This window comes from Acipenser ruthenus, chromosome 12 (genome assembly GCF_902713425.1).
Source record: "Acipenser ruthenus chromosome 12, fAciRut3.2 maternal haplotype, whole genome shotgun sequence".
NCBI classification, from domain to species: Eukaryota; Metazoa; Chordata; class Actinopteri; order Acipenseriformes; family Acipenseridae; genus Acipenser; species Acipenser ruthenus.
This window is the reverse complement of record NC_081200.1, coordinates 12,531,778-12,549,667: the sequence shown is the minus strand read 5'-3', so window position 1 is coordinate 12,549,667 and position 17,890 is coordinate 12,531,778. Positions and strand designations below refer to the sequence as shown.

The 17,890-nt window shown below is 37.4% G+C and overlaps 2 protein-coding genes across 2 annotated transcripts; both read left to right on the top strand.

Moving 5' to 3' along the window:
* The first annotated feature begins 2,801 nt into the window (after nt 1–2,801).
* Nucleotides 2,802–8,278, top strand: LOC117416933 (COP9 signalosome complex subunit 9). Its single transcript, XM_034028431.3, has 3 exons — nt 2,802–2,963; nt 3,504–3,576; nt 6,825–8,278. Exons 1-3 carry the CDS (start codon nt 2,901–2,903, stop codon nt 6,860–6,862), a joined length of 174 nt encoding a protein of 57 aa, XP_033884322.1. The 5' UTR covers nt 2,802–2,900; the 3' UTR covers nt 6,863–8,278.
* A 216-nt stretch (nt 8,279–8,494) lies between these two features.
* On the top strand, nt 8,495–16,298 carry and1 (actinodin1). Its single transcript, XM_059034559.1, has 5 exons — nt 8,495–8,787; nt 10,849–10,941; nt 12,581–12,625; nt 13,922–14,070; nt 14,466–16,298. The coding sequence occupies exons 2-5, from the start codon at nt 10,869–10,871 to the stop codon at nt 15,819–15,821; spliced, it is 1,623 nt and encodes a 540-aa protein (XP_058890542.1). The 5' UTR covers nt 8,495–8,787; nt 10,849–10,868; the 3' UTR covers nt 15,822–16,298.
* The last annotated feature ends 1,592 nt before the right edge of the window (nt 16,299–17,890 follow it).

Sequence of the window (17,890 nt, the reverse complement as noted above, 5' to 3'; positions counted from 1 at the left end):
CATTAAAATCATATAGTGTGTGTAACAGGAAGTGTGATACACTGCCGCTACGGATTCTGTCCCTTGTCTGTGAAATGAGGTTAAAAGCTCTAGAACCATGAATGCAGAAATATGTGGCCCTTTTGCTAAACTAAACTCCTCCTCCAAGACACTTGGATTACACTAACTAATCCTGAATCAACACAACAAGGTCAGAAGGTTCTATCATCTAGTAGTGGACCTTGACTTTCATTTTATTAGTGTCCTCCTTTTCAGCACGGCATAATCTGCCATCACAGTCCACTAGCGGTGTCCTCAGCAACAGACAATATGTCTTAAAGCATGTCCACCGTCCTTAACCAGGTACAGTACAGATGCTATATTTGTTTAATGGTTGCAGATAATGAAATACAGACTTCTAGTCTTTGCCTATAATACATGACCAGATCATGCAATAGTGCAAACATGATAATACAGGATACTATTAATGCTATCATCATCATTCTCGCTCCATAAAATGAAGAGGACATTTTGCATCTGTTTCTCTGGAGTGTTGTGCTTACCATGTTAAGTAAGTGATTATTACAATTAAACTTCTTTAAAAAAAGTAAACTGAGAGAAATTATGCTATTTTTCTATCTGCATTGCAGTTCACCAGTCTAGTGAAAATAATAATAATAATAATAATGCACTGCAAAATAACTGTACACATTTGCGGTTTTATAATTTTAGTTTTAAAAGCAGTCTGGTTTAACTGGTCAAATCGGTTTGTGTTTGAGATATCACTCTATATTCATTTGATCTACAGTATAACAACCTCAGTATTAAAACTGAGCAGCAGCCGTATTTAGTGAGAAAACTTTGCGCATTGACTGCGGCTTGTTAAGCATACATAGAATGGATGGTTTGTATGTTCTTAACCACAGTGGTTTGATAAAAAGAGTCTGTTCTCACACGCACAGCTTAGTTGTCAAAGTAATGCACTCTGAGAGGAGCGTTAGCCACAGATGCTATTTCAGTAGTTTTTTCCTTTTCATTTCTACAGTGCTAGCAATCATTCAGAATGGTTCTCACTTCTGTTACTGGCTGGTAATTGGCTGCCACCTTTGGCAGATGTAGTGAGAAACATTGTGATACTGTGACCTTTCAACTCTGTTGGCTTTACTACTGTAATGTTTAAAAAAATAGGTTTAATAATTTAAGCAAGTTGTAGATGAATTCAATACTGTAATAAGAGTAGCCCCACTTGAAATAACCTTCCCATTGTAGAATGTAAATAAAGATTATTTTGACTTATAAAATACAGCAGAACTCTATGAGAAATTGTGCAGAGGATCAACTTGAAACAAACCAAGTTCATGTTTTCAATAAATACTCGGAGGCTCATTTCTATGTATCAATACATTACAAACACTCTATTAGACAGGATTCCACAGACAGCTCCTTTCCCAGCTTTACCTATCCTACCAATATAACACAGCCTCAGATTTTCACCACCATTGTCTAATTGTGGATTTATTTTTAATAATTTTGTGCTTTGAAAAATTAGAGCAAAGTAATAAATCCTATTTTTTAAATGATTTGGTCAGATGTAAAATAATTTAGTGTTATGGTTCAATTTTACTAAAGATGTAAACGTTCACCCTACTAACATCTACTGTATCTAAACTAGTCACATTATAAATTGTTGCCGTTACAACTGCCTACCACTAGGGAGCAGCACATATTGCAGAACAATTTCAACCATTCACTGTTGCCACGATTACCTGGTCCTTGAGAATCGAGCTCATAAAAAGTTAAGGACAGTTTCACCGACTAGTCAACTAACTACATTCCTAGCAGTGTAGTGGTACTTTTTAAAAGACGCTATATGGAAAGCACCGCCATAATTAAAATGTAATCCTAGTTTTAGTTATTTTTACCGCAGAGAATGCCGATTGTGATGAATTGTGAGGTTTTTTTGTTTTTTGTTTTTTTTTGCTGTGGGCTAATGTGTCCACTGCATCTTGTTTTTCTACGATTCTACGATGCACCGCATCGGCAGCGACGGAAGTTCCAATGTTAAGTCAGCGGAGTGACGATCTTGTGTATATAGATCTTGATATAAGCAAGAAACTGCCAGACTCCCCTTTCTCAGCTCCTCGAGTGCTACACAGTGTGGTGCTTATTTTGAAAGTAATGGCTCCATTGTATGTAGGGAAATGGATTAACTGTATGCAAACTTGCCATGCAACAGTTCACCAGTTTCATTAATTCGCTGTTAGTCCACGTTGACAGTAATTTGTACGAGTCAGATATTTAACTGTATAAGGGTCCTTTGCTCATTAACTATTTTCAATATTCCATGTTTTTTTTTAAAAATCTGAAATAAAGAAGGTGCAGTTGTTATATTTTTTGAAAGCCATTTTATTCATAAAAACTAAATCTACTGGGTAAAAATGAACTGACATTTACTTCATATAAAAAAAAGAATTTTGATGCTCAAAAGTGGCCTTTCGTTGTTTATTTCAGTGTGGTCTAATCTGTCGCGGTAATACAGTGGCTGCACAGGCACACATTTTCATAGATTTGCTAGAAATCCAACCAATCTGTCTCACTGCAACAGCCATGGCACCTGCAGTTCATGCACACAGGAAAAAGTTGTGTCAATATGAATAATGTAAAACTGCACATCATCGTTAAACACAGCATTAAAATGCAGCGCATAACTTTGTAGAATACTGTACATTTAAAAGAATGCAATTCTGTATATAAAATAAAGGTAGTTCCACTTGCTTTCCACTAGTGGTCGCTGTCTAGCGGAGAACGTAGTTTGTTTCCAAGTGGCGGCGTTTCTCTGCAAGCAAACAGGAAGTGGTACTGTGGAGCAGTTCAGAGACAGAAGACAAGCTGTCTTAATTTCTTAGAAATAAATTATAAGCATGAAGCCGGCAGTTGATGAAATGTTCCCTGAAGGAGCTGGACCATATGTAGATCTTGACGAGGTTAACATATATATATATATATATATACTGTATACAAGTGCATTATAAATTATAATCTTTAGCTTGCGTTTCTGGATTCTGAAATGTTTTCTAGAAAATTCTAAACGCATTTGTTTACAAATTCACGTGGTTTAATGTTAGTGCTCCGAAGGGACATTTTTCAATGATCTGTGACTCGTACTAACTGTATATTAATGAAAAAAAAGCTTTTTATTATGATTTGAAATGGGTTGAAATGGGTTTATTTTCAGGGCAAATTGCTTCGCTCATTAATAAAAGTCACAGAAAATGGACCACGATATGCAACTCATTTCTCTGTATCAAAACCTACAAACTGTTATCACTTCGAACTGAATGTGATAAATATGTAGATCTACTATACATTTCGTGATGAGAATATTTTTATGTATTTATTTATTTATTTATTTATTTGTTTTTTATCCACAGCACATACGGTGTATTTTGTTTATGTAGCATAGCACTATTAGTCTGTTTCATTTCAGTGCAGGGTTTGATGTTTCATTATTTACATTGTTCCAGGCTGGTGGAAGCTCTGGACTTTTGATGGACTTGGCAGCCAATGAAAAAGCAGTACATGCTGATTTCTTTAACGGTAAGATATGCAGGCACAGGACATTCCCAGTGTTTTGGAGGGCAATTTTAGCTACAATCTAAAACACAACATACTTATCTTTGTGCAATCATTTTCAGAATCATTTTTCCAAAGGATATCAAGTTAAAAACTTCCAAGAGTTTTCTACATATGGAGTGAGGTTTATTAATGTTTAGCCTATACACAACCCCCGCCCCCCCCACACAATTTGAAGCTTCTGTGTGGCACATACATATTGTGACACCCTGTGGTACTGTATGTTTGCTAGATAATTAAATCTACCTTTCTTAATTTGCTCTGTAATTGACCCAGAACATTAATGTTTATAACATTTAAACATGTCAACATCAACTGATTTCGCATGCTACACATCGCGACAATATTAATGAATAGACTCAATACACTTTAGGTGCCTTAAACAGGAATCTCTGGGGTCTGCTGCCAAGTGACTCCTGCTGGGAAAGGTGGGGCTTGAGTAGCCTTGGGTCTCCACATCAACCACTGCCTGCTGTTTCTGTGCAGACAGTGGCAGAAGTCTGTTGCTTGTGGAGAATATATGATCCAACCAATCAGGGCACAATTAGATATGACTATTTGACAACAAAAGTGCTGTTGTTTCAGGCAAGTGAATCAGAACTTACAATTTTTAAGTAAAAAAAATAAATACTTAATAACAATTAAATTCTAAGGTGTGCTTTACCTGTCAATGAACAGTCACCCATTTTGAGTTTAAAAAAAAAAAAATGGTGCCACAAAATTCATAGCAGTCTATGGGGATCAAAAAAATGGCTGTGGAAGTCCAGGGAAAATAAAAAAAATATATATACACGTTTGTAAAGTTTTGGATTATTCAAATACTGAATATACATAATACTAAGTGCCATATTTTTTATCCAATTTAACACAGTGGTCTCAATCGTTGCAACATTACTTGAGGTTTACGTTCAATGTACATCCAAAATTTTCAAAAAGCTAATGCATTACCGGTAATGAAAATGTACAGTTGATTTTTTTAAATGTTGAATTTACACACAACAAAGCTTCACAGGCTGAAGTTGTACTAGAGAGGTTTAATCATTTAAAATGTTATTTTTGACTCTGACTTACTTTAGAGGGGCTGTTAGGTCAAAAGGGGAATACCTATTATATGTGCTGACCACCCTACAATTAGAAGTTACCTTCACTTTTACAGGAGGCACTCAAAACCTTCCAAGACATAGAAACTGTCATCAATCTAATTGGTAATTTGTAAGTTCCAAACATTAAAACCCACCATACAGGTTTCTAGTCACCTGCTGAAATGTTACTGTTAATTTGCTTACTAAAATGCAAATCCATTTAATTACATTGTTTACAGACCTGGAGGATGTCAGCTGAAAAGTAATTCTTGATTTGTAGCTTAGAACTGAAATGTTCAATATCAGAACCCTTAATTCTGCCTAGCATCAAACAAACACATATGAGTGGATTCAGTTTGGTTTCCTATATTTGTGGTTTCTTACTCTTATCAACCCGTATTTTTTTTTTTTTTACTTAAGAATGATATACGGGTTGGTACCCATCTTGCATCACTTTTTCCTGCTCCCAGAAAGCAGATGGGACTGTTTAATGTGTGATCTATACACTGTAACAATGACAACTAGAAATCTTTATTGTAGTGTTCTTTCAGTTTGTACAGTTGCAGTGTGGTGCTTGTTACCATGCGAGAGTGCAACTGCAGCAGAACACAAAACAACCCCATTGCTTGCTGACGCTGCAGAACCGTTTTAACTTTCCAAAATTAGCTTCAATGTAAAGTTTTAGTTGATTTACCTAGTCTATTAGAGACTGGTTAAGAAAGGAGGAATGAAAGACTATAAAACATTTACAGGCACTGATTAGTCTCAGACACAGTGTGGGTCTTAGCTTTGTACTACTTTTTCATCTAAAGTGGATCACAAATTGGAACATGTGTCCTGCTTCAGTTGTGCATCTTGGTTGTTTTTTTTATTACTGTGGGGTACCCTTTAAGGAGAATAAAACATGGCCAAATGACTCCTCAGCAACACGTAGCTGAACATAGTACAGAATAAAAATATAAAACTGCAGTGTTTCATGACAGTAATTCATTCTAACAATATAATTCCTTGGTTTCTTGTTAATGATATTCTTTCATAGCCATATTCCATTTCCGACTGTCCAGCTTTACATTCACCAAAATGGACAAAAGCTTTCCTTGAAACCCAGCTAGGCAAATGTTTGTTGAAAGACTGAGGGCCCGGTTTAGCAAATATTTGTGCAACCGCTATCGCTAGGGCAAAAATGACTGCGTTTGTGATTTGATTGCTAAGGCATATCAAATAATGAATCATGCACCCAGCCAATCAAAGCACTGTGGGGGGAGTAAGGTTACAACCAATAAGGATTCAGCATTCCCTTAAAGAGGACCTGTGCGTCTGCGATAGCGAACAGAGGGTATTTTTAAATCATGTACTTACAAAATAATGTATAAGCAAAATTAAGTTACATAAATATTATTTTCTGTTTTACTTGCTGAGGGAGTAAGCAATGGGGGGGGGGGGAAGCTTTCCTTAAGTTAGGCATGTATAGCTCACCTTTGAACTGTGAGCAGTGTCTTATACAGCAATAACAAAGTCTGCATTTTTTTTATTGGTCCGCCACGTAGAAATTATTATTATTATTATTATTATTATTATTTATTTCTTAGCAGGCACTCTTTGCGCAGAGTTTAGACCTGGTTTCTGCATGTCTACTGAAATGCTAAAGCTGTTGATGGTTTGCTAAATCGCTATATTTGTATTTAAATGACGACACTCCCCAAGTTCAGCCCATGTCAAGTGCTGACACTAACTTGCCGAGTGGACACAAAAACACGTGTTGCTAAATCACATAGGTGGGCAAAGTCTTTTTGCTCACACGTGCGCCTGATTCTGGTGCGCTAACTGTCTGCATAAGTGTTTTGTGATTGCCTTAGGGGTTTGCGAACGTTGCTAAATAGGGCTTTAAAAACTGTGTGTGCTCTTGCAGTTCAGGAAGAAAAACATCATTAAAAGAAGTATAGTAACGACTTTTTAAAAATGTAAAACAAATGTTTTTTTTGTGCACAAAGTAACACTAATATATATAATTTATACAATTAAAATAAGATATCAATAACTATGTATATCAGAGAAATGTAAAAGAAAATTGAAATGTATAGACATATTTTATTGATCTCATGTGACTTTGTTTTTGTTTCATTTTTTTAGATTTTGAAGACCTATTTGATGATGATGATATCCAGTGATCAAACCCTGTTTATTCAAGTTTCCTACTTCTGTTAACATTACAGCCTGTTTAAAAAAGACATTGTAAAATAAATGCATCTAAAATGAAAAGTGATGTTCCTGGAGCTACAATGAAGATTCAGTGGAGTAGTCTATTGCACCAGTAGTGTTAAGCCATATTTTGTTACAATAAAATGCTGTAAAAGAACCCCCCTTCTTTTTTAACCAGATGTTGCAACATTCTAAAAATCCCTAACATTCCACTATTTATGTTAAAATGTTATTATCCTGTATCTGTTTCTTGTCTAAAACTGTTTTAGACCAAGATTGTAGGGTTTGCTTCTGCAAGAACACCTGTATGCGAAAATCTTTGTTTCTAATTATTTGTGTAGTGCCTCGTTGTCGGGTTCAATACTAACTCAACACATAACAGATGGTAAATGATTAATGGTTTTCAGCACAGAATTTTTCATTTTATGATTTGTTTAAAATTGTTCTGAAAGTAAGTTTTGTGGATCATACTTTTTTTTTTTTTTTTTAAAAACAGGTCCAAAAACACTATTATCAAGTTCCCATAAAAAAATATATATGCCCCATGGAAATGTTCACATCCGTAGCACTAGCACTGGCATTATTGTTGGCAATTTAGTCATTTTATGCTCAGTAATCTGAAGTAGCATCATAATTGACAAAAGTATTATGTATTGCAAAATGCGGTTTCTAAAACTTCTAATAAAAGCTTTCTTCTTGTAGAGTAAATATGGTCCTGTATAATGATATGTTAATGTGTTGCCAGTTATTAGATATTAGACAATAATTATACACAAAGACGAGCCCCAAAGGTATGCCACTCTTTCAAAGGTAGATGTGGTACTGTTAGGTAATGTACTCTTCTAGGTCAATAGTGGGTGGACAATGTAATCTCAACTCTGCTTCTACAGTCACAAAATAAACACAATTGAAGCATCCCATAAAAAAACATTATCTCAATATAGCCTTGGTCAGCACAGGTTAAGTGCTTGTCTTTCTCAAACATCAAAAGAAAAAATGACATTGGCAATGAGCATCTTAGAAAGCAAAGAGATGCTAAGGATTGAATGGGCATGGGGACTTCACTGCTCCCTGGAGGAGGGTCCTTCCATGGTAACGCTCACTTTCACTGGAGTGCTAGGTTTGAGCATTAATGCAATTCAGGACAGAACTGAACAAAAATAATATCTTTAGACTTATAACAGCAACGATCCACTTTAATATGCTGCAGGGAATTAAGTGAAAGGCAATGCCCGCTGCTGAGGGCATTATTGCTCAGAGAATCTATTCCTACTATAATCTAGTGTAAAGGCTCAAATAACTGCTTTGCAGTTAACTTGTAAAATTCCTGTTGCAGATGTTCCTTTGTCAAAGCATGTTAATAAAATGTATGTTTCAGATGGAAATTTTTCTTTTTTTTTTCTTTCAGGGGGTAGCTTGTATTTAAGTTGTAGGCTACCTACCCCTTGAAGTGGAATGATCGATATAAAAGAGCTTATGTGGCACATTTTCACACCTCTGATTCCAGCGGTGTAAAAGAACGTGGCAAGTGTAAATTACAGACTATTAATCTTTCAAGTATTGGTTTTTATGATTTTTTTTTTTTCCTGAGAGGTGCCTCACTTCTTATTATTTGGACCCCATTGGTCAGTTCAAGGAAATTACAGGAGCCAATCTCCTTGCTGCTAACAGCATGCGGTTTCCATGTGATGCACCTTTTGTTTTTAATTAACAAAGTGCCATTTAAGATGCTGCTGTCCCTGGAGTCTAAACAGAAGTTCTGAGAGGAGTACACAGGGCTTCCTGCAGTAGACCTCACCTCATACTCACCTGAAGGGCCACAGGCTCTTAGTGATTCACCCACTTCAAGGACCAAGAGCTGAGCTGTGCAGTAAGTGTGTCATTTCTGACTGAGGTAAGTCATTATATTAAATACCAGGTACGGTTAAATATTTATCACACTGAAATCTTACAATACTTTACAATATGGCCATTATAATTTTGTCTGATTTTATAAATGTATTTAATTACTGATTTCAGCCCCAGTTTGTCAAGTTAACTTTTTAAGAACTTGTTAAATTAAAAACGAGACAATACATTGAAGAAAAAGATGCCTGTCAAGACTAAGGAGTTTACAAAGGAGGGAGATACTTTTCACAAGTATTTTTTTTTTAGCTAAATACTAATTATGTAAATGAGAGCCTTCAGCAGTACCAGGTAGATGGTTTACTGCTTAAAACAGTATATGTTGCTTGTAAAGTTTGTTAATGTTTGACATGTATGTTTTATTTGAAACATAATTGCAGTATGTATATGGGGTTGCAACTTGGCCAGGCTATCCAGGGTTTAGCATTTCCTAATTAAATATATTACAAGTGCATGGGCTACAATAGTCAGTGACTCACTCCAGTCCAAACTATGCTAAAGAGCGTCTGTATTATAGGATACCCTGTCAGAAGTGACCACTCTATTGATGAATCCCCATCACCAGGATGTAAACGCCACCTGTTTATATTAGAACACATTGACACATTACCTCTGCAGGTTTGGTTGTATTTGATCATCTGTCCAGTGTTTCTGTGGGTAAGGTTTAAACTGGGCAGCACCTGCTAAGTTTGATACAATACACATAATTATCTTCTGTGTAGGTGTATCTTGGCTTTAAAAATAAATAAATAGTAGCCTCTAGCTGTAAAGAATGCTAATTCATCCAAACTTTAAATAGTCAATCGTGTCTTTTGTCAAAATATTTGTCCACATGACTTTGAGTTTGAGTTACTCAAGGATAAGTAAACCACAGCTGATTTTTTAGAGCATTTTGCAGCACTCAGTATTCACGGACAAACCCTAAAACAACTGGTTTATTGCAATCCAGGACAATTCCAAGGTATGTGATTATATAAGATTATAGATCCAACCTATGATACAATTCATTCCAATCTAGATTTACATGTCTGTCTGACAATTTAATAGATTTTGCAATTGCTATTGTATAGTGCAATACTCAAGAATTCACGACAGTGAATTGCACTCTAAACTAACAGGTTAATTACAGTACTGTACAGTAGGTTTGTCATAGTCATGTACAAAAATACTTTATCTCCAACAAAAACAAATGTAGATTCAACTATTCATGAATAATGTTGTTTTTCATGTTGTGTGCAAATTGTACATTGTACTATTGATAAAGCTTAAATGAAAAACATTTTTCTTTTTTTTATGTTGATATCATATCGAGAGATCATTCAGTTATAAAAGAATATAGCAACAATACAGAAACATATCTGCCCCTCATTTGAGCAGTTTAAGTTTAAATCTTAAATATCCTGATGAAAAAGTTAAAAAAAAAAAAAAAGAAAATAGGATGACGAACAACAGTTTTGGTGTCAAAAAGTTAGTGATTGCATATTACAAATTACTACAGTAATCATGAAGATATTCTATGCACAGGCATTACACAATATATGAAAACAACCATACACCATTGTATTAGCCATAACTAATAATTGTACACTGCAATACACTCACAGCTGATTTGTACTGCCTTCACTTGGTGCTGAACAGATAGCGCTGCAACAAACAGAAGGATTGTCTGTGAAATCTATGCAAATTCAACATCACTTTTACTAATTTATTTAATTGACCTTCACTATAAAATGTTCTTGTATTAAAAAATAAATAAATAAGTGATTGTAAGTCGTCTGTCGTTATGTGGGATAAATACTGCTTTGTGATAACATTGATCTCATGAACAAAGAAAGTCAAATACAGTTTGCTTTTCATGAAACTCTTTTAAACTGTTGTTTAATGAACATCAAACTGTATTTGATTCATAAAAGAAGCTTTGTAATAGGGCACTTCATTTTTATTTATTTTTTATTGCAGACATTGCAACCCCCCCAGGCTAGCCATGACACGGTTGGAGATTTATTTAACTGCAGTTAAGCACACATGTTCTGTAATGTATTTCCCGTAGTGTACTGAAGTCTTGAAAACATGGGGCATGTCGAATGGAGAACCTGCTCCTTCATCCTAACAGGAGTACTTCTGGCAATCTCTTTAATACCTGGTGAGTTCTTTTTTTTAATTCTTGTATTGCTGTTTCGTGTTTTCCATTTTATAGCTTTCTTTTTCCTGCTATTAGCTGCAAGCACACTCCCCACCAATAACAGTTTACAGCCCCCATATTCTAAAAGTGTTTCATAAATAAATTGATTCAAATATTCTCCTTCTTCTTGAATATAACACTAAAGCAACATGCATACTGTCTATAGAGACAGAATATTGCGTAATACAGCTGATATCCACATGTCAGTAACTGCTTCCCGAAGTAGGCTTCCTGTCCACTCGGACTTTGAGTGGGGTGAAAGTCAACCTACACACGGAATTCTGTTCGATATTTTTTGGAATATAAAGTTAAATAAGAATGATTAAACACCAGGGATGGAAATAAGAGTTTCACCCATTCCAGGTTTCAACACAAGCTTGATTAGCCACAGTATATAGGTAACAAGCTTGTGTGTCTTATTAAACTCATAGTAAAACCAGGAATGGCTCGAACAGCTATGCAATGGGAGTCTTATTATCCATCCCTGAAGAGTATAGCTTCTCTTAATGTTACATTTGATACAAACTATCTAATACACATTTCATATGGCTGTATCAGATCACACATTAGAACTGTAGTATGTTTTTCTACAACTGTAGAAATCCCTGTTAGAAATGAGTAGGACAAGCTTATCTCTGCAGTGTATTTAAAACTGCAGATCATACCACCAGTGCCAGTCTCGATTCTACTCAATGCGCTCTTCCCAGAAGGGCACCAGACCCAGGTTGTTGGTCAAAGCCTGGAGTCCAGTTCTGGATTCCCACTAGTTCATATTCATCCTGCTCTCCAGTCTAACAGCTCCAATTGCCTATGCACTATATTAGTTACTGGATTCATTGCCTAGAAACTAAGAAAGGGCTGTGGATATAGTTTACAACACCATGTAACCAATTCTGAACAAGTCCTACACACACGAATATGGAAAACAAAAGTAACTTAAAATGTTTTAGAGAAAGAGAAGGCCTCAGTTTCACACAGTTTTAAGCATGGCCTTAATTTCCCATTGTGTTTAAAGATTAAAGGAATAACTTCAGAAAGAAGGGCCTCTTTTTTCCCATTAATATTAAGTGCCACATGTGCCTTTTCCCCCATAAAAAATAATATTGAGGAAATACAGTAGTACAAGCAGCTTCCAAGCTTGCCTGCTGTATCCTTCCTTGTAACAGGCATGTTAAAATGTTATGGAAGCCTTAACAGTATTGTTACAAGTTAAAAGACGTGCGCTTTTTTTGCCATAAACTTCGAAGGGTAGCCACTGGTGGTATGGAATTATAGGAAAATGCTGAGGTGGATATGGAAGACATTTTACAAGGTATCCTTAATGGGCTATGCCTCTGGGCAGTCTGCCTTCTCTTTATAGTTTTATAGGTGTTACAGTTAGGCACAGCAGCATCCACCCCCACTGATTGTGTTCAAAGCTCAGTGGCATACAATGTTTGAAGATTAATCCACACGACACCAGCTGTATTATTTCAAACACGGAAGAACCCGCTGGGTGTGCAGAAGGGCTTATTAACGTTGGCTTTTTGTCTGCGTAAAGCCCAATCACATCTGTTTTTTTTAACCCATCTTTTTATTTAATTTGTTTTTTTCTTCACAGACTTTCTGGAAGGCAGCCCAATAGGCCAGCACCAGAAAGGAGATGGTAAATATAGTGTGCTTGAAGTGTCATGCATTTTAATCAATAACGGTACTGAAGAAAATATTCTGTTGCTGCCTTTTTCCTCCCACAGGTATCATGGATGGTGTGTTGAGATGAACATGTGCCTCTTTCCTATGCAACCAGAATAAACACATAGGCACAAAAGCTAAGATTATATTGAGCCTATGGTTTGATATTATCCTATACTATCTTTCAATCGATATTCCCTTGGTTTACTTTAAGTTGAAGTACACCTCCAAATGAACTCTGCTGTTCTATATAGAAGTTTATTGATGTATGAAAACACATTTGAGTTTGTTAGTTCTTAGAACGTTGAATGCTTGCTAAATACACTCAAAGGCTTCATGTCTCTACATTCTCCAATACTGGGGCTTGGAACACATTAACACCATTGATCAGCTACAGCTATAGAAGCACTAGACATGGCAATATAGTTTATTTCAGGCATGTGCTCTGACACTTTGCTTTTCAACTTGTGAAACAGGATAAAGAGAATCTAAAGGTTTCGTTAAAGTCTTGTTGGGCAGTAGGCTGTTGTCAACAACACAGGTTCACATTTAAGTGTAATTGGCAGTTTGTGCCAATTAAAAACTATAAAGGACCATCTGTCTCTAAATACTTATTAAAAGGTCTTTAGTGGCAATGCAGATAACGGCACTAGAGTGTTAATGCATTGGTTCTATATTAAGGCGATAGGAGCACAATGGTACCACAATGGTATATGTTTACATACCCGTGGGATGAACCACTAGACAATGTTAGCCCTTTACAATTCAGTAGTATCACATCAGTACTAGTTTCTGTATCAGGACTGCTGTGCAACCTTGCTGCAAGCACTCATACATACTGTATAATTAGGGCTTCTAGTTTTGGGGTTTTATTCGTGATCATGTGATGTACCTTTAAACATATTTTGAGCCGATTTGCTTTCTTAAACAAACACTCCAAAGGAAGTTGTTTCTTTTTACCCTCATATCTTGACTGAGTTAACAAACGACATGCATTGAACTCACCTGATTCTATTTGAACCTGCATTTCGTTCTGGCTCTAATCACTGAATTCAGCTTATTAATGTGTTAGCTTATTAATTTCCACTGTGTTTCTAGTAGTGCGTCACAAATTTAAACAATCTGGTATTCAGTTAAGGCTTAACAACTATTAATTAAGGTTTAAAGGGACGGAGAGAGATGGAAAATAAAACCCAAAAACTAGAAGCCCTATGTATAATAAAGAGTGATTTGACTGTGAAAAGGACCCATATCTTTGCTTCATTTACAGAGGGAGACAATGAGAACATGAGTGAATCTGGATCCCCAAGCATGCTGAAAAAGCTGGTACGCTCTAGAAGAAACATCAGCTGGTACAACCAGCACCCAGACTTCTGGAACTGGTACAAGTACTTCACTGAAATTGGAAACCAAGAAGGAGTAAGTATTGGTTGTTCAGCATAAAACTAAAGACTTGTCCTGCAGACTAACAATTCAGCTCTCTGCCTTCACCTGCATGCTGTACAATAGCTGCCTTTATTGATTGACAATTATTTAAACACTAACATCTCACACAGTTGTCTGCAGAACTTAACAAAAAGGCAATTATCCAAGCAAGCCAGTATCCCAGCCAGCAGACTTGGAGTTCCCTGATTTAACTTTTCCATGATCTGCTAGTTGCTCGTCCTTTATAGGAATCTGAGACTCTGTATGGCATAACAGTACAATGCTGAGGCATTTCTAACTAGCATTTCTAAAGTGTAACTCTACTTTATATATCTGCCGAATCATTTTGCTGAATATTCTTGTCTTGGTTTGTTTGTTTTTTGCCTCAGCTAAATGAGCTGGACCGGGTCTACCTGAAATACCTGCAGAACCGGAATCGGGCTGAGGGCCAGCACTCCTATGATCAATATCTCCGCCACCTGGGCGAAGTCTACAAAACCTGCGCAAGTTCTGATGACCCAAACTGCATCACAGACATAATTGCCCCGGCCAAACCAACCCCGGCCAAACCTGCCCCTATAAAGGGATGCGATCCGTACAGAGACCCCTACTGCCAGCTAGTTCGAGTAGCCCCAGCACCCATCAAAGCTCCTCTTTCTAACCATTACCAGCATTACCGAGCACCTGTGCCCTTCCTTTCTGCTCAGCAGGCCAGTGAGTTATCAAGGATTTGCAACCCCTCTGATGTTGAATGCTTGCAGTACCATCTCCGTGCTGCCTATGGCTACACATCAGAACCCAAAGCCCCAGCCCCGGCTCCATCATATGCTTACCTAGGGTATGATCCAAACAAAGCAGTGAAGAGGGAAGTCTACCACCGCTACCCAAACTGTGACCCCAAATACGACCCTTACTGTGTCCCAGAACCCGCCCATAACCAAATGGCCGCCCCACCAAGCCGCTGTAACCCACTTTATGATGATAACTGCAACCCTCTCATTGCCTCTATGTTCTCCAGCCCCCTGAAACCTGAGTGTGATCCTTACTACGACCCCAGTTGCAGACAGGAATACAGGCCCAAGGATGAGCCGGTGTCAGACTCAGGATGCGATCCCCGTTATGACCCATACTGTCGCAGTCCTGGCCCTTCTTATGGTGAATCTAGAGTGGAGCCTGAGCGCTATCCCATGACTCAGGGTAAGACAAAGGAAGGCTATGCCTGCTATGTGCATTACGATGAGGAGTGCTACCCTGTCCGCAGTTCAAACCCTTCCCATCAGAGCGCTGCAAGCACCTTGCAGGACTGTGACCCTTATGACCCAAGTTGCCCCCTCTATTACAGTGCTAACAACCCCATGAGGTCACCTCAGCCACAGAGCCCCTACCACAGTGCTAGTTCCCCTGAGGCTTATCACCCCCACGTTAACCCTGGTGGCTTCAGAGAGGGCATAATCGAGCCTGACTCTGACTGCGACCCAGAGTATGACCCCAACTGCCGTCTCCGCAGGTACGAATCCAATCCCAACCTCTCTGCCCCAGAATCCCACCACGATGATCCCCAACCCAGTCATGACAACAGGGGGGACGAGGGCCCCAGCCATGACCAGCCCGACCAAGACCCCTATGAGGGCAGGCATGAATCTGAAAACGCACCCTACAGTCCCTACTCGGGGTACGAGCAGCAGCAGGAACCGAGAGACGAGGAACCAGATCACAGATATGATCAGGACTATCAGAAAAAGTAAAAACCTGTCACTATAAGCAAGCGACTATTAATGCTTCTGCAGTACAGGGTATTAATTTGGAAAGCACGTTTGAGTAAGACCTCATACTCACATAAGTGCTGAGCTCTGAAGTTTTAGAGTTATGATACGGTGGGGGAAAGGGGACACAGAAAATGAACAATTTAACATTTTAAATTTTTATGCAAATGTCCATGTGAAATGAGTTTGTAAAATGTCCATGCGCAAATCAGCATATGGTTTCTGTAGTAAAAACCCATGTAATCTGTGATTCTAGTGCACTTGAATATGGGTTACTGGTATAGCTAGACTGCAGTGTATTTACTATTTGTCAATTTCCTATGTATTATGACAGTGTGTCTTTCAAAGAATATTTAATAACATGTTTTCATAGCTTTGCTTAAGTATGCATTTATAAATATCAAAACTGTTATGGTGTTAAGATGTTTTAGAATGTTCCAATAAAAGATCTGAATGAAACTCTAATTGCAATCTGTTTCTTCCACTGAATAATTACCCATTTAATTTAACGTAGTGAGAGAAATTACAATATGTGAGGCTTCCCATACAGTATGTACACAACATCTATATCATTTTTGTTTTTCTGTGGGAGGTACACTTAAAAGAAAAATGTAAAACTGTAAAATAACACTTTCCCACTATAACCAGTGGTAACAACATTAGAAATAACAATTCACACAGCATACTCTAAATATGGTCTGCTTTATCACTCCAATATCCTCCACCTTGTCTGAAAGAGCAGAAGAAAATTCGACGATCAACCCACTAAACCTGTGCTAGAAATGGTACCCTCACAGTTTACATGTGAATACAGCAAACTGGTTCTATCCTACTCATACTGCATATTCTGAATGGACTGCTTTTATTCCTAATATTTCACATTACATCTGCAACCCTACACAGATATGATTCCAAGCATGCACGCTTAGGTTGGCTATGATGGTTTGTGGTCATGGCAGAATATTATTTGTGGCAGCAGCACCTCATCCATTTCCTGCAAGAATTTGAGGAATAAGAGGAGGCTATTCAGCCAATGAAGACTCATACCTTTAGTGTACCATCTCCTCTGGGGAGGAGTTGGTAAAGTTATTGCTTGTTGAATGGCCCAGTTGTTTAAACCTATATTGCTGTACCTTACCAGAAAGTCTATTTTACACATTTAATATTCTTGGAAGAAGTGACAGACTATTGAAGCTGCGGTAGAAGAAGTGATACGTATCAGAAAGTAGTTATTTAAAATTTCAAAACTATAGTGGAATATAGAAACACTGGCATGCATTGCTTATTAAGAGAAGTAAGCCATTCATCTTTGTGTTATTATTTTGGTTCTGCAAATGAAAAGTCGAGGGTTCATAACACAGAATACATGTCGACGTAGTACAGGAAGAGATATCTGAGCTTCAATACATGTTGTGTTTCAACCCTGCCGTGTACAACCCCCCTGCCATTGCCATTGCGTGATGAGCTTTAGAAGAAATGACATAGAAAAACAGAAACTGAGGACAATAGATCCTGTGGTTTGATTGTGATGATAAAACATTCACATAAAGGTATATAGTATTTTATACAATAGATGTAATATCCTCTGTGTAGTAAAACAAGGCCTTTTCAACAGTTTAGCATCCACTCAGAAAATATATATTCTACTGTACATTTTTTTACTTCAAGTCACTGCTAAAGGTAACACTATGCATGCTTGAGGTACACCATCAAATCTAGTGCTACGAAATCTACAGTTTGCCTATTCATGAATGGATCATTGGGTTTCCAAAATCCTTTGTTTGTCTGCCTGTTTCTTAAAACACAATCGTCAAATATAATTTACACTGAAATGCACAGACAATATCTCAGAGACATTCACAGCCTAAAGAGACAAGCTGTGCGTGGAAGTCAGCATTTTCTTCTTCGGTAACACTATAAGAAACTGGATGATTTACAGTAGGCCTTTTCTTCTGCTAGTGTTGGCTTTTTAATACTCACTGGTGATTACCAGGCAAACAGGGGGACCTGGAGTTCCAGACAGAACAGACTCCACAGGGAGCAAGACCTGC

Excerpts from the sequence above, each read along its gene's own strand:
- LOC117416933 (XM_034028431.3), top strand. The coding sequence starts at position 2,901 with ATGAAGCCGGCAGTTGATGAAATGTTCCCTGAAGGAGCTGGACCATAT. Across the intron at positions 2,964-3,503 it reads CATATGTAGATCTTGACGAG|GCTGGTGGAAGCTCTGGACT; the intron begins GTTAACATATAT and ends ACATTGTTCCAG. Across the intron at positions 3,577-6,824 it reads ACATGCTGATTTCTTTAACG|ATTTTGAAGACCTATTTGAT; the intron begins GTAAGATATGCA and ends TCATTTTTTTAG.
- and1 (XM_059034559.1), top strand. The coding sequence starts at position 10,869 with ATGGGGCATGTCGAATGGAGAACCTGCTCCTTCATCCTAACAGGAGTA. Across the intron at positions 12,626-13,921 it reads CCAGCACCAGAAAGGAGATG|AGGGAGACAATGAGAACATG; the intron begins GTAAATATAGTG and ends CTTCATTTACAG. Across the intron at positions 14,071-14,465 it reads AAATTGGAAACCAAGAAGGA|CTAAATGAGCTGGACCGGGT; the intron begins GTAAGTATTGGT and ends TTTTTGCCTCAG.